At 30.9% G+C, this 26,335-nt stretch overlaps 1 protein-coding gene across 1 annotated transcript in view; it reads right to left on the reverse strand.

The window, feature by feature from the left end:
• Nucleotides 1-26,335, reverse strand: part of LOC118199309 (uncharacterized) — a 116,929-nt gene that overhangs the window by 63,408 nt on the left and 27,186 nt on the right. Inside the window, exon 2 of the mRNA XM_085817139.1 lies at nt 88-442. Within this exon, the coding sequence (XP_085673265.1) occupies nt 88-442 (355 nt within the window). The remainder of the gene's footprint in view (nt 1-87; nt 443-26,335) is intronic.

Consider the following 26,335-nt stretch of genomic DNA (forward strand, 5'->3'; position numbering starts at 1 on the left):
TTAGGTTGCCTATAAAGTTCAGTAAAAGCTTCATCAAAGCAATGCATGAATAATATTTTATTAAATGTTTAAAAAAAGTTGTCTTACCTTTACCATCCTCTCCGATAGGAGAAGTGTACACGGTGACCTTGTATCCAAAAGTCTTTTTCACTGGATTATGACCCATAATGCCTTCTTTTAAGGCCTTAATATGCTCAGATATGGAGTTATTTTGAGGGGTTTTATAAACATCGGTATCCGAACGAGATACAGTAGAGCCATTAGTTGGAGGAGCTGCTAGCCGAATTTTTTCCAGATCCTTCAAACGGTCATTACGGAAAGCATCTAGAGATTCTAAAATATTGCTCAGCATTTGAACAGTCCCTTGATCTAGAGTAGGTGTTTTAGTTGTGTTGGTCTCTGCGGTAGTCTTTGCGATGGAATATGGCAGCCATAGCCACACCTAGGAAATAAAAAAGCGAAAATAAAATTATGACTTTGAATTTCATTTCCATCCAGAAGCTTTTTTTTTCCTATTTCATCAAATGCACATTTTGACTCATATTTTACAACATTTTGAAAACGAACATTTTTTCACATTTTGACTCACAAGTTAAAATCAAATATCTTAAGATAGTTTCTTTAAATTTTATGGCAATAGAAAACATATTTATTTAGTTTTGTTTCGTGGCACGGTATTTAAACACTCTTCAGGATTTAAATACCGTGTCACGAAATTATCATTAAGTACCTTCCTTGCGCAGAATCATTAAGTACCTTCCTTGCGAAGAATACTAAGCTCAGGGTGCAGCCTACGGCGTTTTATATACAAGTTTAAATACGTTTCTCTTTAAATACGTTTCTCTAATACATCTTAAAGATGTCGATTTGCAATGTCGTCTTAATATGTAAGACCATGTTACATTTGGACCAAAACGATCGTTAATTATCTGCATTGTAAATTGTTTGGCATTGACAAACTTTCATTTCTGCCAAATTCAATCATTTGAAAAATATTAGAACTTTCCAGTAATCTTTCCAGTGTGTCTTTAACAATATTCAAGAAACTGTAATGCTTCTGACTACTTTATCTATGCTTAACTTTGTTGAATTATGTAGCGACTTATCGCTGAGTCCAAATGTGTAAATGACAAAGTCCAGAGAAGGGTTAAACTCACATTTCATTATCTCAGACTGAGAATACATATGGCCCCTTTCTCAGGCTTACAGAAAAAACTCCATTTGGGCTTTAAATCAAGATAAGAAAATAAGAAACTAATCTAATGATAAAATGTACTGAACTGAACTTACCCGAAGCTGTGCAAAATTATTTAACGTTAACCTTTATTAAATTAACCGGCGAATATCAGCAGGCATGTAAAATACGGTCGAGCGTAGTTAGCTTTAAGCAACGAAGTAGCCTGACAGCAAACACACACCACTAAGGACCCCTAAGCTCTTTTCTTAAAGTAAGCGAAACCTTCCTTTAAATACTCTTTCTACCCCATTGACATGTAACGCGATACTAAAAACTTATTCTCGCAAAAAATAGTAGGTGGGAAACATGAATAGAGAGAAAAGCATGTTTAAAAATTAAAATAACTGTTAGAAACTTAAAAAAACCGCTACAAAAACACATCACTGCAAGCGAAAGAAGAGTGTATAAAATTACGAATTTATGACAATTTACTGTTACAACTAAAGAGTAACACTATCAGAAGTGCGAATGATATCTCAAGTACCATGCAAAAAAAGAAGAGTCATTCACATATTTCATCTTATAAATTTGCTAACAAAAACAAACATAGAAGATTTCAATAGCTTCGGTAAAGGTTTTTTGTTTTCATATACAATGAGCTTCATTATAACGGCATTTAAAATATATGATCTTATTTGCATGAAATAAAATTTTCAAATCAAAATCAGAAGACTTGTCAATCATTTTGTAGACACGTAAAGGAATAACCAAGCTTAAATATGAATACATCTTAAAAATTCAAAGATAATATAAACAAATAATATTGTTTATTCGCAAACGACATTTATAAGGCTCAGTTATCAATGAGGTAGTAATTGTAAGACTCCTTAAATTCCTAAAACTCCCTATTTGTACTCTACTACATTTCCTTAAAGATGTCTAAAAAACACTAGAATTCCCTATAATTAATCCTATTACGGTGCTACTAACTTTTCAAGTCGTCTTTCTTTTTAGGGCAACATAAAGAAAATAATCCTAAAAAAGTTATTTTATAAATACAGTAGTGCCAGTTGACTATATTCAAGGTTAAATGACCTATTGCTGCATCTTCCTTCAATGAAGTGTACGTAGTGTTTTACACGAGGAACTAGCATAATTGAAAATATTTTTTTAAAATTCTTTCTCTCAGTTTTTTAACAAAGAATATAGTTGTTAAACAGTCGCACAATGCTGGGCATTTTGCTATGCATGATAAATTTCAGGTAAAAGATAATGTAAACTCATTGTAGCATTGTTAATTTTGCATAAAAAATTGAGACGTTGGTAACAACTTACAAGCAGAAACACACACACACAACACTTACTAACTCCTTGATTGAAATGGGAATATAATGAAATAAGTTAAAGAAATAATGCTTAGAAACAGATAAAGAGGACTACGTTAAAGGTTCTTCAATAATAATTTTAAAGTAGCAAATTGTAAATATTCTATGCAGTCGCAATATCCGAAAGCTTAAAAAAAATCTGAGAGGTTTCAGATTTTAAAGGTCGTCCAAAAGGGCATGTTAAGGTTTTTTATTCTCTCGATGAGCCTCCAGTATGACAATTTGCTGTAACACTCACTCCCACTAAGCCTTTTTTTAATCTTTTTAACTTTATTACTAAGCATAATTGTCTTCGCACTTATACCATACACAATTCAAGAGCAAAATAACAAAACTTTTAAAAGCTCCATAGCAGTACACGTTTAGAATTCCCGATGCAGCGTTGGCGTACATTTTTTTTTCTTTTCAATCTTTTCTGTTTATCACATCAGTTCGATTCAACAGCAAAATCACAAAATATTTAAAAACAGCATATCTTTAGAATTTCCGACAGTCTCGTACGCTGGAGATAAAAATATTTTTCCATACAGTGCTGTTTGAAGTCGTTGTTAATCAAAAATAAAATTAAAAGTTTTACAAAATATAAATAGATATTAAAGCAAATTCGAAATTCAAAATTCTGGCGTCCAGTTGTCCCCATTCAAGTGGAGATTTACGTTATTCAAAGTTTGATGGCTCTAGATACCGTTGTTTTTTCTCAGTGCGAGAAACATGATTACGTTCATGTAGATTCTTCATCGTTTAATTTATTTAAATATAATGAAGAGCGATAATATTTGGTAGCAACAATTTGAAAAGTGATTCAAAGCTTTTAGTAATTCAACCCAAAATGCCGTTTCGAGACTAATAGCCCCTTTGGTCCAACGTTCCTTTGGGCTTTGTTTTTAAAAAAAATCTGATGTGTACACCACATGACTTCCTTGTACGGAATATTAAATTATACGCATTTGTTTCTTGCATTTCTTTTAAACTTATTGGATTTAATTAAATCTACTTCGCCGACAGCGCATAAACCACAATAGAATAAAGGCATTCTTTAAAATTCACTCTATTTGTATAACATAGCGACGCTCTGGCACTAGGTTCACTTAACAGTATTATATTTCATTCATATTATAACTCAGAATGCACAAAATGTATATCATTTAAAGAATTATCTAATCGTTGCCACATGTTCTTTTTAAATACTATAATAAAGCTAGAACGATGTAAAAAAGAAATTAAGCAAACAAAATAAAAAAGAAATAGTTTTTCACAGACGATTGAGTATTTCTCATTCAATTAATTCAGTTTTCACTTCGCTACAAGACAAAAATACATAAAAGCTCAAAATATCTGTATTAAAAATTACTAATTATTAAAAATTAAATTACTAATTATTAAAAATTAAATTACTAATTATTAAAAATTAAGTAAATCTTAAACACTTAATTCCTCGAAAAAATTCCAGAAAGGATTAAGCATGATTTAATTCGCAATAATAAATGAAGGCGTTATTTTTGTTGTTGCGAAGCTTAGTCTCTCTAGGTTGGCAACAAATCTACAATTCTGCTGTTCCAAATGTAAGCAAATATGTCAGCCATGTTATTTAAAACTTAACCGCACTTAAACAGCTTTTAAATTGTTGATAATTGTACAAATATTGCTTCCAGAATTACGAAAGGCATAAAAACCTTAACCGGAAGATAAGAACAACATAATTCAATCATTTTTAAAGCAAAAAATGTACAATTTACAAACATATAAGAATAAAGAAACTGAGATCACTGTGCCGAGTAACAAAGTGGATATATATATATATAAATATAGTATTTATATACGTTCGGTGCGGCCGATTGCAACCAACATACGAGGTGCACATCTACATGTTATAGCAGTCCTATATACAAAATTTCAACGTCCTGAGGCTACTCGTTTTTGAGTTATGCGAGATACGTACATACGCACGCACGTACGTACATACGTCCGTACAGACGCCAAGAAAAATTCTCTTCAGAATCAATTTTAAAGCAGTTTTATAATTTTTTTTGGAGGAAACGAGTCTTTTATTTTGTCCTTACGTACAGATATCACGCAAAAACATCGTTAAATTGCATTCGATAGCGGTCAAAATGGATATTTTCGTTGAAATATGCTGCCTGAACCTTTTCGCGATTACAATACTTCCTTTTTACTTCGTACAAGGAAGTAAAAAGGAAAGAAAGAAAACTTTAGTCGCATTCAGTGCTTTAGCATGATAATTCATGGCATCATTGTAGTCTCTAGATGTCTTCAACTATAGTTGTTGAAGCGAGCAGCAAGCTGCAACTTCTTCTTGCAACAAGTAAAAGGAAATAGTACTTGCATACACCTCCTAATGTAATATCGTTCTCTTTTTAACAGATGAGGATGTACTATTCATCTCTTCTTTGTCGTACACATAATTGCTTTCGTTTTATACAGAATAACTCTGCGAGGTGCAAATTTCTATTTTTTATCATCATATACACAATGCACAAGAAAAAAATGGGACAGTTCTGTATCTTCCGTTCTACTGGGCCGATTTCAGAAATGGCATAACAGTTTTCTGCCATATTTCGATTCTACGGCTCAAATTATGCCTAAATATTAAATTTTATAAATTTGGGGAAGACTTATCGAGAAATTTAAAGATTTATCTTGGCGGAATTTGAAAAACGTGCGCCAAGAATAATTCCTTTGCCTAACCCATAAAAATTCTAGCCTTGTAGGCCTGTGCATTAATCAAGCCCTGCTTGCCAAAGCTCTAAAAATTAATAGAAAAACTTCCATTAAATTCCACTAAAAATTAGTAGAAATCAGTGGAAAAGTTTCCCACTTTATTAACAAATTCAAGCTTCTTTGCTTCATCAACATATTCGAGACTGGTGATACGAATATTAACCTCTCTGTATTTTTTACGAACAGGTTAAAAATATTTTAAAACTGTATTATTTATTTATTTGCGGCTGATAATGTTCAACTGTATACTTATATTCATAGCAGGAAATAAATGAGCCAGCTTTCATATTATTAAGGCAAATGAAAAATGTGATAAAACGTGCTTATATACAGGGTGTGTCAATACAGCGTTGACAAATTCTCAGGAGAGATAGAATACACCTAGACGATGGAAAATCACACAGCAATGCATGGTCGGAAACGCTTTCCTCGGGAGGTAATGACGACACAAATGTCAAGAAAAAAAAGGACACGAATGGAGTGAGAAAACATGTTTATTATTTAAAGTACAACAAAAACAAAGAAAAAAAAAACAACATAAAGAGACAAAGATCATCATCAAAGAAGGTGTTCGAAATTGTGACCCGGACCGTGATGCAGGAACCATTTTCCATGCGATCTTTCATTCGTGATGCGGATCTTCCATGGGCCAGAGAAGTGAGGCCTGCCAGTCCGGGGTCTTAATTTCGAACACCTTCTTTAATGACGATCGTTGTTCGTTTTTGTTCTTATTTGTAGGTTTCTGCTGCACTACACATAATAAAATATTATGTCTCACTTGTCTGTGTCCTTTCTTTCTTGACTTTTGTGTCGTAACTACCGCCCCAGGAAAGCGTTTCCGACCATGCATTCCCATGTGATTTCCCATTGCCTAGGTGTACTCTATCTCTGCTGAAAGTTTTCTAACGCCGTACTTAAACACCCTGTATATTCTCTCTTATTTATAATATATCTTATTTATCTTATTTATAATATATTATTATAAACTTATTCATAGTAATATATTATTAATAAATTTTTGTTCGAAAAACAATTTTTAACATTTTCCTTGTTTGTGCAGAGCATGCCAGTATTAAAGGTACAAAATATGCAGAGTTAAAAATAAATTTGAAGCAAAACACAGCGGTTTTTAGGGTATTTCTCTTTTTTTTTTTTTTTTTTTTTTCATTTTTGGCCAATTCAGATGAAATTTGTTCAGTTGTTTTAGTCTCGACGGAATGACTACTTAATTTGAGTTTATTAATGAATATAATATAAATTTTGCATAAATGACATATTGTCCGTAAATTTAAAACTTAACAGCGAAAAGTACACTATAGATTTTTCAATAGAATTTTATCGCTTTGACAGCGATTCGTTTACGAAAACGCAAACGTAATTTAGCAGCCAAAGTGTCTCATAATGACAAGATTACATCACTTTTATCGCTTAAAATACTTGAGACATCTTTGTTCCAATGGCATTTTTTTTTTGGCATGGATAATGTTTAATGTAGTTTTTACAAAACATGGGTAAAAAATATAGCTTCAGTACATTTTCATAGCAAAAGCTATTTCAAAAATTATTAACATAAAACAGTATCCTCATTACAAGTATGAAGTCTAGAAATATTTGAATTAATAAAAATATCTTCTCAAATTAAAGTCAAATGAAATTTTAAAAAAACGTCCATTTAATTGATTACGTAAAAAGAAAAAATCTGATGTGTGACATGACTTCCTTATCCATTACTTCCTTGTACGGAATATTAAATTATACGCATTTTTTCTTGCATTTTATTTAAACTTATTAGATTGAATTAAACCTACTTCGCCGACAGCGCATAAACCAATATAGAATAAATGCATTCTTTAAAATTCACTTTGTTTACTATAGCGACATAGCGACACTCTGGCTTTAGGTTTACTTAACAGTGTATTTCATTCAGATTATAACTCAGAATGCACAAAATGTATATCATTTAAAGAATTGTCTAATCATTGCCACATGTTCTATTCAAATACTATAATAAAGCTGAAACTATGTATAAAAGAAATTAAGCAAACAAAACAAAACAGAAACAGTTTTTCACAGACGATTGAGTATTTCTCATTTAATTAATTCAGTTCTCACTTCGAGAGAAGGTAAAAATACATAAAAACTCAAAATATCTATATTAAAAATTACGAAGTAAATCTCAAACGCTTATTTCCTCGAAAGAATTCCAGAAAGAATTAAGCATGATTTAATTGGCAATAATAAATGAATGCGTTATCTTTGTTGTTGCGAAGCTAAGTTTCTCTAGATTGGCAACAAATCCACTAGTCTCCTGTTTCAAATGTAAACATCAATGGCCGCCATTAAAAACAGGCTTAGCGGCAATTAAACAACTTTAAAATTGCTGATAATTCTAAAAATATTGCACACAGATTTACTAAAGGTATAAAATCCTTAACCGGAAGATAAAAACAACATAATTCAATCATTTTTAAAGCAAAAAATGTACAATTTACAAATATATAAGAGTAAAGAAACCGAGATCACTGAGCCGGGTAATAGAGTGGATATATATATAAATATATTTATATACGTTTGGTGCGGCCGATTGCAACCAAAATACGAGGTGCACATCTACATGTTATAGCAGTCCTATATACAAAATTTCAACGTTCTGAGGCTACTCGTTTTTGAGTTATACGAGAGACGTACGTACGCACGTACGTACATACGTTCGTACAGACGCCACGAAAAATTCTCTTCAGAATTCATTTTAAAGCAGTTTTATAATTTTTTTGAAGGAAAAGAGTGTTTTGTTCTGTCCTTACGTACAGATATCACGCAAAAACATCGTTAAATTGCATTCGATATCACCAGGTTGGATTCGATATCACCGATAGCGGTCAAAATGGATATTTTCGTTGAAATATGCTGCCTGAAACTTTTCGCGATTACAATACTTCCTTTTTACTTCGTACAAGGAAGTAAAAATGGAACTTTTTTCTTAATCCATGATAAACTAAATTCTTGTACAAAAACGGTGGGATAAAGTTGGGTGTAAAGTGATTGCTTAGTAATAACCTATAAGTGTTTCGGCAGTTTAAGAAAGACCTAGATTCTTTCAGTTAACATACTTTCTCTAATTCAAAATCGATAGAAATTCTTTCGATAATTCTACTTTAATAATTAGCTAAAATTGCCTGCTTTAGAAACTGTGTACCGTAAAAAGAGACTCTAAGGAAATATTAGAATATTAAAAAGAAAAATTATAACGTAAAAATAAATTGCGCGATTAGAAAGAAACAACCTGGTGATATTTCAAAAAGAACGGGATGAAATATTTGCTCTGTTCTGCAAGAAATTGCGATAAATACCTCCTTTGTGTTTTTCAGTTGCAAAATTTTGCAATTATCGAATTCCAGCTTTTATAGTCAAAGACGTTTTAAATGAGATTATACAAATATTTGGTACGCAATACTTGAAGACTGATAATTGTGTCCTTGCAACCTAAATAAATATCTCCTTAAAAGTCAAATTAAGCTATAATATCCAAAAAAATCGTCGGAGTAAAGAAAGGAAAAGTCAGCGAAGCTCTAAATTGCAGAAGGGGAGACCTAAATAAGGCGGATTTAGACGATAACCGCTTAAACTCAAGTTGCCTTTGTTTTCACTTCGATTTTCTTTCTTAATCTCTTTTAATTTCCTGTGCCTGAAAGATTTCGACACAAAGGTCATCTCCCCTGTCAGACATTTCCTCGAGCAAAGTAAAGCAACCGACTTCGACACCCATTAGTGTCTCTCGCCCATGACCGTTTCTATAACCGTGACCGCCACGCAAGAGAGAAAAACACAAAATATCAGCGAATGTCGGAACTATCTAAACAGCTAAATATGTGTAAGAATGAATAGAATGCTTTTAAAGAAAGTGATAATCTTTTCCAATTTTAATCATACAAAATATATCATAGTGAGTAATACACAATTCTGACTAGAATAATTCTCATAAACCTTCCCGCATTACGTTCACGTATATTGCATTCACTCGGAATGGAAGAAGAAAAGAGTTTCATATAGTTTCCGAAAGAGAGGGGGTTACGCATAGTTCCAGAGAGAAAGAGGACTTTCATATAATTCCGAAAAGCTGATAACATTTCTTTAAATACAAATGCACCGTACCAGTTATGTGTAATCTTTTCATGGGTGCTGCCTTGCTGCAGAATTATTTTTCTTCGTATACTTAATGCCAATGTGTAAGAAGAACAAAAGATTAAGAGTTACGATAAATTATACATGCTTAGAAGAGCGTTAATTTAACATTCGACATCAATTTATTTTATGATCAATTTAATGAATAAAATATCAAAAGACTTAGAGGGATCATCTTTTAGAATATACTAAAAATAAAACAAACAGTTTGAATAGAAATTTTCGGCGATCTGTTAATAAAAAATCTTGAGCTTTTTGTGTGCCACTTTAGCAAACTTATAATATTTTTCTTTCACTTGCAGTTACTTGATAATGCTTTATAACTAAATTTTTGATATTCATAATAGAAAGCATTTCCGAAAATTTGGCACATGTATATTTGTACAGTGCCACGTAAATCAAAATCTGAAGCATGAAAATTCGGCCTTGCATCTTCATTTTTCATTTTTTACTTAATATGCTGTTTACGCATTTACAGTTACGACAAGATAACTTTTTATAAATTGCCTCTGAATCAGAAAATGGCTTGGTATTGACTCCTTTCTGTCAAGATTTACGTTGTTGATTTTTTTGTGACCAAAACCTACAACTGATTCCAGTGTTTAAATTGCGCCGGAGACCACCGGAGCCCTAAATAAGAAGGCTGCGGCACTTCTATGTAATTGAATAACAATTTCAGTAGAAATTTTATCTCGAAAATTTTATTTTAACAATAAAATTATATTAAAAATCGCTTATTAAATTTCAATTCATCTCTTTAAATTTTATTTAATTTTATATTTAATTACTTCAATCTTTAATTATTTCAATAAATAATTAATTATCTAATAATTATCAATAAAATTATAATTAATTAATTATATAATAATTATTGATAGAATAACAATTTATAAACATTAATTAAATAGCTATTAATTAATTTGATAGTAATTAATTATTTAATTTTAAAATTATTAATGAGTTTAATAGTCATTTTATTTATTTATTTACACTTGTTCCTCTTTTCTGACGGTCTTCCGTAGGGCTCCGGCATTTCTAATCTTAGAAATTAAGTCCTGTCTGACTCTAAATATCTTTTGACTTTTGTTTTCAGCTGGTAGCAAAGGAAGAATAAAGTAAAGAGGAAGTAGAGGAATGTGAACTTTAAGATATGTATCAAAATTCAACTTCTACTGTTGGCTTCTTGAAAGGTTTCGAGAACTTCACTCATCCAAGTGAGCAACTTTATTTATAGTACTTCTTAGTTTTCTAGAAATATCGCAATTTTAAAAGTTGCTAATTACAGCTCTAGATGAGATTAGCTCTGAAATTTTTTGTTGTAAGTTTAATCACGACATTAACTGTAAATTCTACTATTCACATAATATTTATTTAAAAACTTAAGAATAGCATTGAAACCAGCTACTAAATTTATGCCTTACTTTCTACAGATCAGTTTACATTGTCAAAAACCAAAACGTAAATATAGAACACACCCGTAAAGTAGCAAATGGGAGTATAGTTCTCAACTTTCAAAGGGATTTTGATCTGGTAAGTCGAGGAGATGAACTAATTTTAAGCACAGAGGATTTTAGTTAATCAATGAGAGGTTGTTTTTATTTGGCTTAATTGTTATGGCAAAGCACACTAGGGCTATCTGCCTAAGTGAAGGGATGCCTTCGGGGAGGACTTTCTAAGGGAAACGATCTCGTATATACTTGTTATACATGAAAAAACCATGAAAGCGCCCATGCAGCCAGGCCGTTCGCCTGAAATCGAAGCCAGGCCAGAACTACTAGTGTTCAGCTGCTTTACCACTCAGCCGTTGGTGGGCAGAGAAGAAACCTTGTCATACTGTTCATTGACGGCAATGAATATTCATCTCGGAAGATTGTAACTGGTAATTTTTAATTGTAAAATTGTTGCCTAATTTAAATTTGAGGAACGTTTGGGTCAAAGCTTAAGGATCCAGAATGTAGCTGATGAGAAGCTAAATAGTATCTAATTAACGATTACACTTTAACACTTTTAGGGCTAGATTTCATGATCTTATAAATTCTCTCCTGTATATTTTTTACTAGTTTAAGCATATAATTTTCCAAACATGCGCGTGCTTTTTAATAAATTAAAATAATGCTATTCATATACTTAATTTTATTTTATTCTCAAGACCGTGAATCTTACTAGCATTGATTTAATCACTTTCCATTAGTTGCATTACATTGTTTAATTTTAAAATAAATTAATTTTATTATTTACTTATTCATCATTAAATTCTTTTAATGTATTATGATTTTTATCCTCTTAACATTTAATTTAATTCAAATTGCTCTTTGTTTATTTTTTATTTATTACTATGTTCATTTTTAGAATTACTGGCAGTTTCTTATAGTATTTCAGCACTGTTAATTTTCGATATTAAGCCTTGAAAAGACTTATATCTAATCTAAATCTGAAACAAGTTTACCAACTATTGAAACAGAATCAGTGCTAAAACCAATGCCTGATTAAAGTTTAATTTTACCTCATTTTTAAAATAAAGAAAAATTTTTTACTTGTTTCACATTCTTTAAACATTCGAACTATACGTAGTATAAAAGTGCAAGTAGTGAAAACACTGCATGAGGCATAACTGATTATGAAGGCTTCTTTGATGCCATTCATTAACGTACTTTTGTAGTATACTGATTAGAAAGTTAATATTAAAATATAATTTATGTATTTAGCTCTAACAGCAAAATAAGTCGATATTAAAAAATATACTTCACATTTCTTTTATTTGTCAATATTTAACTAATTTTGCAATTGATTGAAATAAAATCGATATTCAATCATTAGAGCTCTCTTTTCTCTAATATTTTTACCTTATACCTAATATTTTTATCAATATTCAATCATAAGAGCTCTGTTTTTTCTAATATTTTTACCTTCAAAAAGTAGTTCTTTAAACTAGTTTAATTTCACTTGAAAATACTTCCTAATCTTTGTATTAAAGGTAAATATTTCTCCCATAACGCAACAAATTTCAGACATTATTAAAAGATTAAACCGATTTCAAGGAGATAATGATTTTTGATCAGAGTTAAAATCAGAAAATTCCAAAGAAGTTTTCATTTGAAATTGGTATTATAACTATAAATATCCACCTGGCTGTACTTTCTCATTCCCAAGCTAATTAAATCATGACTGGTGTTCCTTAAATTTCAGTTCTGACAATAATTTTAATAAAGTTTATACAGTACTAAAACAGAACAATCTTCCGTAGTTTAAAAATTTGACTCAATGCTTAACAAATGCGTACATGTAAAACTACAATAATAGCGATACTAAAGGCTATTTTTCAAAATAATTCTCAGTGCAGTGCATTCATTCTCAGTCACTGATGCGAATTACATTGTTACAATCATAGAATCAGCATCGTAATGTAAACCAACTTTCTGTTTTCTTTCAAAGTAACTAAGAAAAAGAAGTAAGTCTGCTATGAATACAAATAATAAAAAAAAATTGAATTTCTTATACAAAGAATTATTTGTAAATCGTGCTTATAAAAACAAAAAATGTAGACGAACTTTGATTCTGTCGGAAGTTTTAAGGAAGTAAACTAAACTGAAAGATCTCTTTTGCCTATTCCATTTCTTTAGTAAAGTCTAGACTACTCTGTACAAAATTTATCAAATGTGACTTAATTAATTTCTATGAGTTCCCGTTTTTTAATTTAGAAAGTTTTCTCAAAATGAAAAAAAAAAAAATACCTTTTTACACCTTCACCTTTTTTTTATAGTAATTTCCTTCTAAACTAAAAAATTCTCAAACGTGATTAAACTTGGTTTTATTAATACTCTTCTACAATAACGTATTTGTATTTAAAGAATGTGTAAGGCATAAAAGATTAGGCTCACGTGCCGTAAATAAAAATATCCAAATGTTACTGAATATTAATAATTAGATTCTAGCCACAAAAAGTTTTAAAGAACTGGCTATTAAAATTTTTGTGTTAAAAAATTCTCCAAAAATCTGTAAATACTGAAATTTTAAGTATTTAATCACGCTTTTAAGTGCAAAAGATTCAAAAAAATTTTATAAGCAGTAATTAAATAGTTCAATATTCATTAAAAGCTTTTAAGCGTAACAAAATGGCAAAGGATAAAAATTTTAAGCCCGCGAATGTTCTTTAACAAATTGTATGAAGATATATTATTTATATAATTTAAACATTATATAAATACGTACAATTTATTAATTTCAATATAAAATGTCTTTACGGCAATAATTAAAAGCTCCATGCATAGACATTCATGTTGCTGATTAAGACATTGGTAATTCGCACCCCATTATAAAGTTGTTTAATTTGTTGTACCAATCTTTTTTTCATGATATATTAAAGTTATATATTATTAACATTAAAGTTACAAAAATGTATTGAATGTCAAAACAAATGGAGAACTAATTAGATGAAATTTATGAAACAAATTTTTTAGTGCCTATAAACCTATATTATACATTTTTATATTGAATGAAAGGATCTTATATTTTGATTGCATCAAAAGTTTCAATTTTGGTACAATGAAATCTTCAGGTTCGATACGATTAAATGCATAGGCGCTCCCATTAATCATATTAATTGATAAATTGTTCTAACAGGACACTAGTTTTACTAGCATTTATCTATTAATCGACATTTGTTACTTCATTAGACAGTAACTTTAATCCGGATTACCCGCTGCAGTCTCCTTCTGTTAACTGTGTATTTAAATCCTGTTCTTCTAGCTTTGTATTAACTCGTTTTTTAGCCCAAAGGAACGTTAGCTCAGAACGGCTATTAGTCTCGAAACGGGATTTTGCGTTGAATCACTGTAAAAGGCTAATCACTTTTCAAATTGGCCCACCAACTATTATCGCCCTGTATTATTTTAAAAGAAATTGAATAAAAGAGAATGTGCATGAATGTAGGCATGTTTTTCGCATTGTGAAAAAATGACGATATCTAGAGCCATCAAATTTTGAATAACATAATCCTCCACCCGAATATGGGCATTCATTTTTATCTCTAGCGCGCGAAATTTCCTATCGAAAATTTTAAAGGTATGCTGTTTTTAAATATTTTGTGATATTGCTGTTGAATTGAATTTTATGAGGTTGAAGTGAGAAGAACATGATATTTAACAAATAAAGGTAACACATAAAACGTTAAAAAAAAGCCCCTTCGGGCCTAATATAAAATTTAAAAGCTTTCCGATTTTTTATTTTTTTACTTATTTATTTATTTTTTGTTCTTCCAGTTTTTCGAATATATGGGTTTTTCTAAATCATGTAAGCAGGTTATCTCCTTCCTGGTTCTTCGGTAATATTATCCAAGAAGTGGGAGTGCGCTTGTTGAAAAACAATGAAATTATACATTACTCAGGAAAGTATACTATAGCAGAAACATAACGTTGATAAATGCAGATAAGTCATAATAAAAGGAGGAAATTGATTTGAAAGAAGTGAATAACATTTACACACTATTTGCTTACTGTTGCTGGCTGTAAGAAGTACAAAGCAAGAGACAGATATTCACTGGAAGGTTATCGGCCTCAAAATCATGAAAATTATTAATGCATGAAAACTCTTTTATTTTTATTTCAAGAGTGATTAGTTAACTTAAAAAAATCTCTTAGTAATTATACTATTCTCAGTAATTACAAAATGCATAAGTAATTATGCAAAAGTGGGTATCCTTTCAATGGAAAAAAATACTTATAAATCCTTTCACTAAGTCTCAAAATCATGAAAATAATAGGTATCGGTTAATGCATAAGTACTCTTTTATTTTTATTTCAAGAGTGATTAGTCCACTTTAATAAATGTGTAAGTAATTATACTGTTTTCTTAATTACGAAATGTGTAAATGATTATACAAAAGTGGGTGTCCTTTCAATAGGGAAAAAATATGTATAGATTTTTTAATATAAATTTTTCCATTTGTTTCCATTTGTTTATTGCCCTTCCCAGTTTGACTTTTATGATGGGTTGCTATGAGACTTGAAAACCACATTAGACAGAAAATGCAAAGGAGACTGATGGCAATCGGTTTTAAAGGAAGAAATATCTCCAATTCGAAAAGAAAATAAAAATTTTATTTATTTTCAGCTTTCTTTCCTTTAGAATGTAAATTATATTTTCAGAAAAATTTAAGAAATTATAATATATAATGTTACGCAATAGAAAATCTATCTTTTGTGAACAAAATTTTTAACATGTTTATACAACGATGTTTTTTCAATAATTAAAATTCATATGGAATTAAAGAAAGGTAAATGTTGTCTTTCACTTATTAAAGGAAAACATTCCAAAATTTGCATCCAAAAATTTCTGCAAAACTGATTACATCATGAATAAATTTACAGAAAGATTTCTCTGTATAATACGCTGCTAACTGACGATGCGTAAAGATAAAAGATGAGTTTTTGTTTCGCATGTTTGCACAACAAATAGTTGAAAAAATGGACTTTAAACCGTATTCCACAGGAAAAGCGATTTGTGAAAGTAATTATTTCTTGCTTTCGCGTCTTTAACGCATTAGTTGGCAAGAGTAAATGTGGTAATTTTTAATTAAATTTTATCATTGAGATGCAAAAATACGTACATTTCTGAACGACCGTGTAAATATTAATGTTTTCCAGAAACATATCAGAATGTTGCTTACTTACTTACCTGAAACACTACTGGCTTAAATTATGTAAGATATTACACAATTTTCTATGTAATATCTGAATTTCCATGTAGTAACTGTTAAGTTTAATTTTAATGCATATTCCTGTGAAAAATATGATTCCTCTTCAAGAACAGGTAGGATAGGATAAACCCAGCACCTCACATATACGTTTTTATTTAAGAATTATTAATATCAGTATCGTAAGCCAGGAAGTAAGTTGCAGTGTGAATTGAGATTTTCAGCTACAAATTATTAAAGAAATACATATCAGCCAAAATTATTTTTAAATCGGCTAGATTTCAGCGTAGTGAGATAGACGTATTTCAAAACGATAGACGTATTGGCTTTCCTCATCAGTTGCAAAAAATTATTCCTCTTTAAATTATTTTTCTTTAAAAATTGTTACAACTTTTATTTTATTTATTTTTATTTATTTAGTTAGTTATTTTGAACAGCAAATTATATTATTATAAAAGGTTAGGAAGTCATTTCTCATAATAAGCCACGCCCACCACAGGCCGAGCGGTAAAGTCGCTGAACACTGGTAGTTCGGTCCGAGTTTTGAATCCCGGGAACGGACTGGCTGCATGGGGCGTTTTCGTGGTTTTCCCCATGTGTAACGTGTATACGAGCCAGTTTCCCTTAGAAAGTCCTCAACGAAGGCATCCTTCCCCTTAGGCAGATAGCCCTAGTGTGCTTTGCCATAATTAAAAAAAACCAGACCAAACCATAATAAGCCACAGGAAATTTTTATATTGCGTAAACTCATTTACATTTTCGTTATAGATAACATTTAAAACTCTGATACATTCTGTAAGATTTAAACCAAATTATGCTGATCTGTAAAGAGCTGTACGCAGTGCGATATAAGATCTTTCAAATTTCCACTGCAGTTGTTTAACCACGTAAGGACTTTTTTTACCTTCACCACATGCCTTTGGGGTGTAATTGCAAACACGTCCGATTGGCAATCAGGAAGTCTAGAGCTCAAGTCCCGACAAGAGAATTGCTGGTTTTTTACATTACCTGTTCCGAATTAAACGTAGTGACTCTATGAATGGCGCCCGAACTAAAATATGGTGGATAAGACTTCGTCAATCCCTGGATCTGACGACTGGATCTCCTTTTCCCTAGATCCTCTTCAAGTGTGGGGAAGAATGTAAAGATTTTTCTTCTTCCTTACCGTATCCCTTATTCGTGTAATTATAAGTACTGGCTAGCAGTCGGGAGGTCCAGTGTTTCAATGTTTCCTGAAGATGGCATATTTTTCATTTTCCTGGATGGAAAAGTCTGAAAGACTGTACAACCGAACTGAGTGTTTTAAAAGCTACTAAGTTTTCGTAATTTGTATTGCTATTTCATTTTTAATAATTCAATGAGCCTTTCTAAAATGAACACTTATGTTTCAAATGACTTTGGCTTTCTTCGAAGGTGAATATTATATCTGGAGGTGAACGAAGAATATGATTATCATTAATCATAATTACCAGATGTTTTATGAATTTTCTCTGTTCAAGGATCTTGGAGTACGTTAAAAGAAAACAGAAAAATAAAAGTGTAACTTATTGGTTTTATAATACGTCTATATTAATAAAATTATGAACTAGTTACAAAGATAAATAGCGAATTGTAAAGAGAAATTTTATCTTAAATTAAATTTGTTGAAATATTCTAATAAGTGAAAAATACTTGAAAATACGGAAAGCAGAGTTCATATATAAAGAAAAAAATATTACAAACACCTTATATTAACCTTTATTCAGTTACATCCTATTAAAAAATTTTAGACTTCATAAAGTAAATCAACTATCTTATTGTTATCAGTCACTTATCATGCTTTGCAGGCAATTTCTTTGCGGTAGACTACCAGCAGGAGCATTAATAACATTTCATGAAGCTTCTAAATTTAATTTCTTTTGCTTTGAAGACATATACTAATTTAAAAATACTGCTACATCTTAATATAAAGACAATCTTATAAAATTAAAAATATATATATACAAATCAAGCATACAAGTATTAGAATAACTTGGCGGGGAGGGGAAGAAGAAGAAAAGCAATGCCATGGTGTCAATTTGCATAATGTAAATCTCAAGAATGCTAGCATAACGAAAGAGTGTACAAAAGGATCGGAATATAGCCTTTGGAGCCCATACTAAAAAACTGCTCTATTCAACATACATACTTCAACTATGGAATAACATACTATCAATTATCTCCGAAATTTCAATCCGAGGAATTATGCTGTGAGAAAAATCGCATTTTACGAAGAAGCTGTAGGTTGGTTGCAGTATGCATTGAGATTTTCCTAGTTTTTATATCTTTCTATAAATAATAAACGTGTTTATAAAAAAAAACAGTTAACTCTTATTGTAATCAACCTCGGGTTGATTACAATAAGAATTAACTGAGATTTTCTTTCTCTTCATTCAATGTAATTACCACCACAAATTCCAATCCTTGCTTAAGCGAAACTCAGCTAGTCTTTTTAGGAAACTTTACAATATTGTGTATCTGCGTGTCTGGAGTGAACTTCGTTTTTGACTCGGATTGTATATACTGACTACATTTCAAAAACGCTTTACGTGTATCTAAGAAGTTTTTTTTCCTTTGTACTGTTGTACATTTAAAGTTTAAAACTGAACGTCTTTTATCTCTCTAACAAAAGAACAGAAGTACATGCCTAAATAAAATAAATAAAGAAAAATAAAAGAAAAAAGATATGCGTAAATATTACGTGCTCAGGCATATTCATCTACTTTCTCATTCGCAATCTATTTCTTTGGATGGAATAAAATTAATTCCCTTTCCCTTTCTAAATGAAAATTCCTCTAAGACATGCAAGAAGTGTGTGAGAACTTCATCGCCATTCTCTACTGGTATAATCATCGCAGCAGTGAGCTGAGATGCAAGGTTGTCGAACTCTGCCAGCTCATCAGATTTTTGAGAATTACATGAAGAGCTGGTGCTCAACTGCCGTCACTGGAGGAAAAATGAATACGAATTTCCTCGATGCAGAAAGATTAACTCCTGAGAATAGGATGGTATTAAGCAAAAAAATTTTAACAACACAAGCTGATATATTGGAAACACTTTTCGGATACCATTATCTCAAAAACTAATCTGGATGTGGCTAAATGGATGATAAATATTAATATTTTACCTAGAGAAGCTTACAGATTTTTCCATTAACCAAATTTTCTGTTTTTGTTCTTAGAGGCAAATGCCCATATATGGTAGAGTCTTTAAGTACATCGAACATTGGCAGTTTGATCTGCATTCATATCTAGGCGAACAAGATGGTTATATAAAATTTCGTAGTTTTTCCACGCTACACGTAATTACGAAATAGTTTCCTTTGAATGTACTGCTCGAAGGCATTCTACCCATAGCCAGATTAGCCTTCGCGTGGTTTGCCTTAATCAACTAACCTCTTAGTTGTCGACGAAGAATATTCTGATATTTAGTTACTTAAGACATATTGTAGAGCCATTAGGTAAATTGGAAGCCGCAGAGATGAAAAATATGCAACCGCCTTTGCCGGGAATCGAACCACGGACCTCTGGAATACCGGCCCAGCGTGCTACCGTTACACCACGAGGGCACGCTAGGGAAGTGGGAGAAATACCTTATAATATAAATGTGTTTTTATTTAAATTATTTATTAATTTCGAATATTTTGAGGTCCATCTTAGGCTGCAAAAATATTAATTCCAATTTTTTCATTAATTTTCTTTAGATACGTAAAATTTTACAGTCAGTATGAATAGACAACATGTTTTAATAAATTTAATTTAATTAATTAAAAAAAATTCTGCTATTTTTTATTTTTATTTACACATTTATTCGTTTATTATTTTAACATAGGGAAGATTCGGATACGTATTTTTAAGGGAAAATATGAATGCTTAGAAATATAGGACATACAAAAATATAAAGCTTTATACATTCAGCATTTTTTGTATTTAAATAAATTTATATTAAAAGAAATTAGGAAAATCATTGCTCAAACATGCAATGCGGAAAACATCCCAACCTAATCCAAAGGCATAAAGTTACGTATGCAGTAGAATAAAACGGGAGATTTAAAATTTGTTAATGCAACAAAATCTGCTAAAAGCCGAAAACTCACGTAAAGAGGAAATATGTTACGGTTGAAATACGTAATCAACAGTCTTAATTATATTTCATCTGAGAATGGATTTAATCTTAAATGAAAATTTCAGATGGTCCTCTGAAATCTGAGTTGGACAGGCTGATATATCAGCAAAATAAAAATAATAAGGTCATTTTCAAAATTTTTTCAATTGCTATTTTGTGGAAACTTGGTTTTGACAGAGAAAAACGTATGTTGCAAATAAGCTCATATAAAATAAATAACACTCTCTTTACCTTAAATAATTTTCATATACAATTTTTGTAAAATAATAAAAAGAGTGTACATCCGTTTAATAATAAATAATAGCTTAGTCTACGCAAAACGTTAGTAAATAAACTATTCGCATTCGAATCCATAATAACGGTAGACTGTTCCTGATTACAGTATAATATTATGTGATGAATAAAAAGTTACATACGTTAGTGTAAACATAGATAAAGTGAATATAGATTTATCCAATGAGATGAAATGACAGCTGACAGTCATCTTACATTGAAATGCTACAAAATGTTCTAAATGACATAGAATTGAAAATAATTTGTCGAATCTTCTTTTAAGAATGAAAAATTTAATAAAATTAACATTTAAAAGATTTAATAGATTTAATCTTTTTTATACATTTCATATTTATGTAAAGCTATTTAATTAATTATTGAAGTCTATCTACCTGAATGAAAAGCTATCTTCTTTTAGCACATTCAGGAAAAACTGATTCATATTTATCTTACGAATGAGGAAAATCATAAAGTTTGGTGTGGTTAGTTAGCTTAGTCTCCAGGAACTGACCCCGAGACCAGCGTTCCGTAGCTTTAGATTTTTGGCTTCTGATTGGTCTTGGAAAGATAAAGAAGCTCGATATTTTGTTATAATCTTCTTTGATAAAAGATTCTTTATTCCTTTCGTAATGCGGAAAGAAAGATTAAGAGAATTTTTTTATTTAATAAAGGCTCAAGCCATTTTTTATTACTTTCTATCGTTAATACGGAGGGGTACTACATGAAAATCAATTAAATTTCACGTGTTATCTCTTGCATTTTGCTTTCAAATTAATACATTAAAATTTTTCTTTTTATCTCTACATGATGTTGCTTTTGGGTAGGTTAAACGAATACGACAAAGAACGCAAGGATTATTTTCCTAAGGAGAATGATGGCTTAATGAAGGACTTCCTAAGAAAAACCGGCTCATATTGACGCTACAAATAGAGAAAACCATGAAAAACACCCATGCAGTCAGCCTGTTTGCCTGGATGTCAGTTCCAGTCTAACTACTAGTATTCAGCGTTCTTAACCAGTCGGTTGCTGGTTGAGCCCTTGATAAGAAGTTGAATCTTTGAGTTATATATATTTCTTTTTCAGTTTTTTCATGCACCAATATATATTAAATATATCTGTTCCTATGATTGAACCTAGAAATAGAATAATCCAGGCAACGAGACTGTAAAAACAATCAGAAAATTTATTAAATTTAACAGTAAAGTAACGTAACGGAAACAAAAAGAGTGTCCACAGATCTGTTCAACCTACAGTAAAGCCATTACTGGGCTTTCTCTAAGAGTAGCAATACAGCCAGAACAGCTTAGTTATTTGTAGTAACAACCTCATAGCTCAACCACACAATCTTGGAATTAGCAGCAAAAAGAAATCCAAACACCGCTTCCAAGCCGGCGCTCCATTATCAGGTACACCTCGCTCCACCAATGCTTTTTTCAAAATTCTACGTTAAAGTGAACGTAAATTTAATGACATTACATATTCAGTACTATAGGATGAAGTCCAATACATTGCCCCATTTCTAAAAGAAGCTCAAATTCTACAAACAGATTTGTCTTTGAAATAAAATTTTTCAACCAAACTTTAACTTGATATAAGAGGAATTTCTTTCCGGCAAAAATATCGTTATTTAATTACGTGGTTAATGTGATACTCATGCATGCATCGTACATCTCTTGAAAAGCATTTGGTTATATTTACAATATTTCAGAGACACAAAACCTCATTTATGTCATTATAAAACCTGCGAACTTTCGTCCACCAGATTCGAACGTCTAGAGGTAAAGATCTTTTCTAGCATAAAGCCCCATAAAATATTTCGTAAGAATTTAAAAAAGGGCTCTAAGTAGTGAAATCATTTCACAATTATGACCTTCTGGTTAGTGGTTTCATATACGACCTTCACCAATATTTACCTTCAGATCGTCGAACATAGTAGCAGATGCATGTGGCGTCACTTCATTTTGAGTAAGAGATTGAGTTTTAATCAATGGATCAATAGCTCATAATTTAGACACCAAACTCTTTCTGCAGTATGTTCAAGTAAACCATAAAATTGACTCTGTCTGAAGAAAAGAAAAGGAAAAAGCATCGTAGCTCGATAAAGTCATTCGTGTGGTCATTTTTCCATTCATTTGATTGTCATTAAAGTGTTCTGGTTTTTCTGTGATCCCAAACCGGATGTTTTGCTTATTTACATTCCCTTCAACATGAATGTAACATACCTTTCAAGACGAATGCAACTATCATGCTTTCGTCAGAGAATAATAATTGAAATTTTGTGCGTTGCTAAAACTTTTCGGAAGACATGTGATAATTAATACCGTTTTATACCCATTTTGAATGTGTCAACTACATCGCTTAAAAATTTAAAATACTTTCAGTAGAAGAAATTATATGATATTATAGTCGGACCCTAGCTTGAAGGTATTCATTGGAAATGGCAAAACGAATTGGTCATTTAACTATGTCTTTAGTGTCCTTGCTGCATTGTAGTATTTCGACTGATATTACACCCACAAGAATTATAAATTCAGTGAAAAATATTTTAGAGAAATCCTTGGTGTCCAAAAAACTGTATTTGTAAATTATTGTGCAAACTTCAAATCTCTCTCTCTCTCTCTTTTTTTTTTTTTTTTTTTTTTTTTGGAGGGAGTAGGATAATTACTGCTCGCCTCAGTCTTTTTAGTGTAAATAAGTTTGTTAAGTTTTGGCATGTGCAGAACAATATATAATATTCTGAAAACAGTAACATACTTTCCATGTCAATGAGATAAAACGAGATAAACTGAAGTAGTGCAACTATATGCTTCGCATCAAATGACGCAAAATCAAAATAGGCAATTAAATATGCATTTGCTTAGATTATCATTTGATGATACTAAACTTGACTGCAAAGAAAGAAAGAAATTTTCCATTGCTTGAAGACCTACTTCCCAATTCTTTTATGAGGTTCACGTTTATAATTTGCGAAGCAGTTTGTTCCGGTGGTCTTACTCAATGCTCTTTCAAATTACTGAGCCCAGAAGAAAGAATGTTCTGGATTTATTTCCTCTATATGTGGTAAATGCAATGCATTAGTAAAACGCTTTCATTCTCATCCAATTTCCTCTTTCTCTTTCGAAAATAATATTAGATAAGAATTTCTACATTTCTCTTTTCACAAAACTATTTCAAAATTGAGATTGGATTCTATTGTTTCACAGGAATGCGAATGAGTTGTTTCGGACGAAAAAGCATTAAATGCGTAGGCTCTTTATGTATTTTAAAATTCAAAACTTGCTGATCTAGCACACGGTCCAAATACTTTGTACATATTCTCTACTGAATTTAAAATTTAGTAAAAATATCTTTTCGCTATTTGGGCAGTAATAGAAACATTAAGATATATATATTTTTATGTGCGTATGTATAAGGTGCTGAAAACAGATATTAACACGTTATTTTATTAAATATTGACAACAGACATGTGCTTTGAGAGTCTTAAGATGATGTAGACAGTTTTATGAAAAATTATCATGCAATAAAGTACAGTCTGATTCTCTATGTAATAGAGTTCTATAAATATAATATTTAATTTTTTGCAAAAATCCGTAGATAAAATATTCATTTTGCTTTGAATAAGACTTTTTACCTTTCAAATAGTCAACTGCATAGATAATAAAGATTACTCTTTTACCTTGAGTTCCCAATAACCATTACCTAATAATGCCAATAATCATAGTTATGTAATATCTTTAAGCTGTGAAAAGTTTCGTGTTTGTTTCATTAAATAAAATGAATGTTTTAAGAAATGGAATTTATATTCCACGAGAGTTATATGAAAATCATTCTATAGAAAGAAATGGAATTTATATTCCACGAGAGTTATATGAAAATCATTCTATAGAAACTTTATATCTAACAATTATTTTACTAATTCCTCACAACCTTACGATTGAAACTGTTTTCATAAAATTTTCCGCATGATCTGAAGACCTTACTTTTCATTTTGGGCATTTAGTCTTCTTTTCTGAACATAGTCTAGAAAAACACAAATTCATGTGGCCAAAAGAGAATAAATGGCGCCTGTCGTTGGAAGACTTGGGCCCCGATTAAATAAGATAGTATGGGTTTGCCGACTTCTTCCTAACTTTGATAGAGAACCCCCAGGTGAACAGATTCACTGGTCTTCTATTCCTCTCTCCCTCACCAATCCCTCAAACAGAATTTCAGTTTGACGATCTCTTAAAACTCCCCAAGCCACAAAGACACTATATACTTACCAAGTACCCATGCCTGTTCCGAAATTTGAATTCATGCCCAACAGTGGAGCAGCCTGAATCACCTACCATCATGCCGAATAGGGCAGCATGATGGTTTACTTTCTTGTGCTAAGTACTGTAATCGCGAAAAATTTCGAGTATCATATTTCAACGGAAATATCCATTTTGACAGTTCCCGAACACATTCTGACTATTTGTTTCAGCGAGGTGTGTTCGCACGTATAGAATAAAAGACTGTTTTTCCAGAACGTATTGCAAAATAGATTTAAAATAGATTTAAACTGGATTTTTTTGGTGATATCTAGACGTAAGTACGTACATATGTGTCTCATATAATTCAAAAACGTTTGGCCTTAAAGAGTTGAAATTTTGTACATGGGACTGCTATAACATCTAGATGTGCACCTCCTTTTTTTACTGCAGTTAGCTATAACAAAAGTATATACATACAAGTACCCACCCGATTACTCGGGTACTTATAAATAACTGCAGTTACTTACAAATTACTTCAGTTTTTAAAATACACTAATCTAGAAAGGTCTTTTTATAACTATGTCGCTGTTTAATACCGAAAATTAATATTTTTTGCAATAGCTGTTGGAATTCTAAATACGTATTCTGTTAAAAATTAATAAAATATCAAACATAAAATTAAGTTAAATAAAAATTAAAAATCTTCCCTGCAGCATAATTGAATACTTAAAATATTCAGTCGTATTATGTACCTGAGTGCAGGTTTTTGTTTCCTTTCATCGTTACATTGCAGCAAAAAAGCCTAAAATTCAGTGTTATCATTTTAGTTCACTCCAAAGATTCTTAATGGGCTGAAAACGAAATGATAAAAAACTACAAAATCTAGCAAAAAGCAATTTTAATTTGGCACAGATTTTGAATAAAACTTTATAGATTACTGCAGCGATAAGACGCAGGTTCCTCTTCTTTTAGGAACGAAAATATTTTCTCTTTAAAACAATTACCAGCTTCCGAAAATGAAAGAATCTATCATTATTATAAATTAGTGACTTATTGCTTCTGAAAGAATAAAGACTGTCTTATCCATTGTTCCAGAAAAAGAGGACCGTCCTCTTTATATTACTTTTAAATTTTACATTCGCGTGCTTCTCTTCTAATTTAATGAAGAATTCTTAATGCTTATCTCCACTTTTTTATGCTAAGCGATTTCATTATCAAAGTAAAAAACTTTAAAATTAATGATTTTATTTGATTTCTTTTCCAAACTAGATAATGGTAAAAAAAGGGCGTAATTTCCTTCCAATTACAATGTAAGGTTTAATCTCTTGGCATCTATTTACTACTTTGTGTGTTCTATCTTTACTAGTTCAATCTTTAAAATATTTTTAATGATCTAGACACTATTCTTACGAACCATAAATTAAGAAAATAAATAATAAAAAGAGGTAATAAAAGAAGCAATATTATTTCTGTAAAAGATTAAATTTTAAGATATTAATAACAGCCCCTC

Source organism: Stegodyphus dumicola, chromosome 5 (assembly GCF_044657685.1).
Source record: "Stegodyphus dumicola isolate Sdum_Otavi_A_Nest chromosome 5, ASM4465768v1".
NCBI lineage: Eukaryota > Metazoa > Arthropoda > Arachnida > Araneae > Eresidae > Stegodyphus > Stegodyphus dumicola.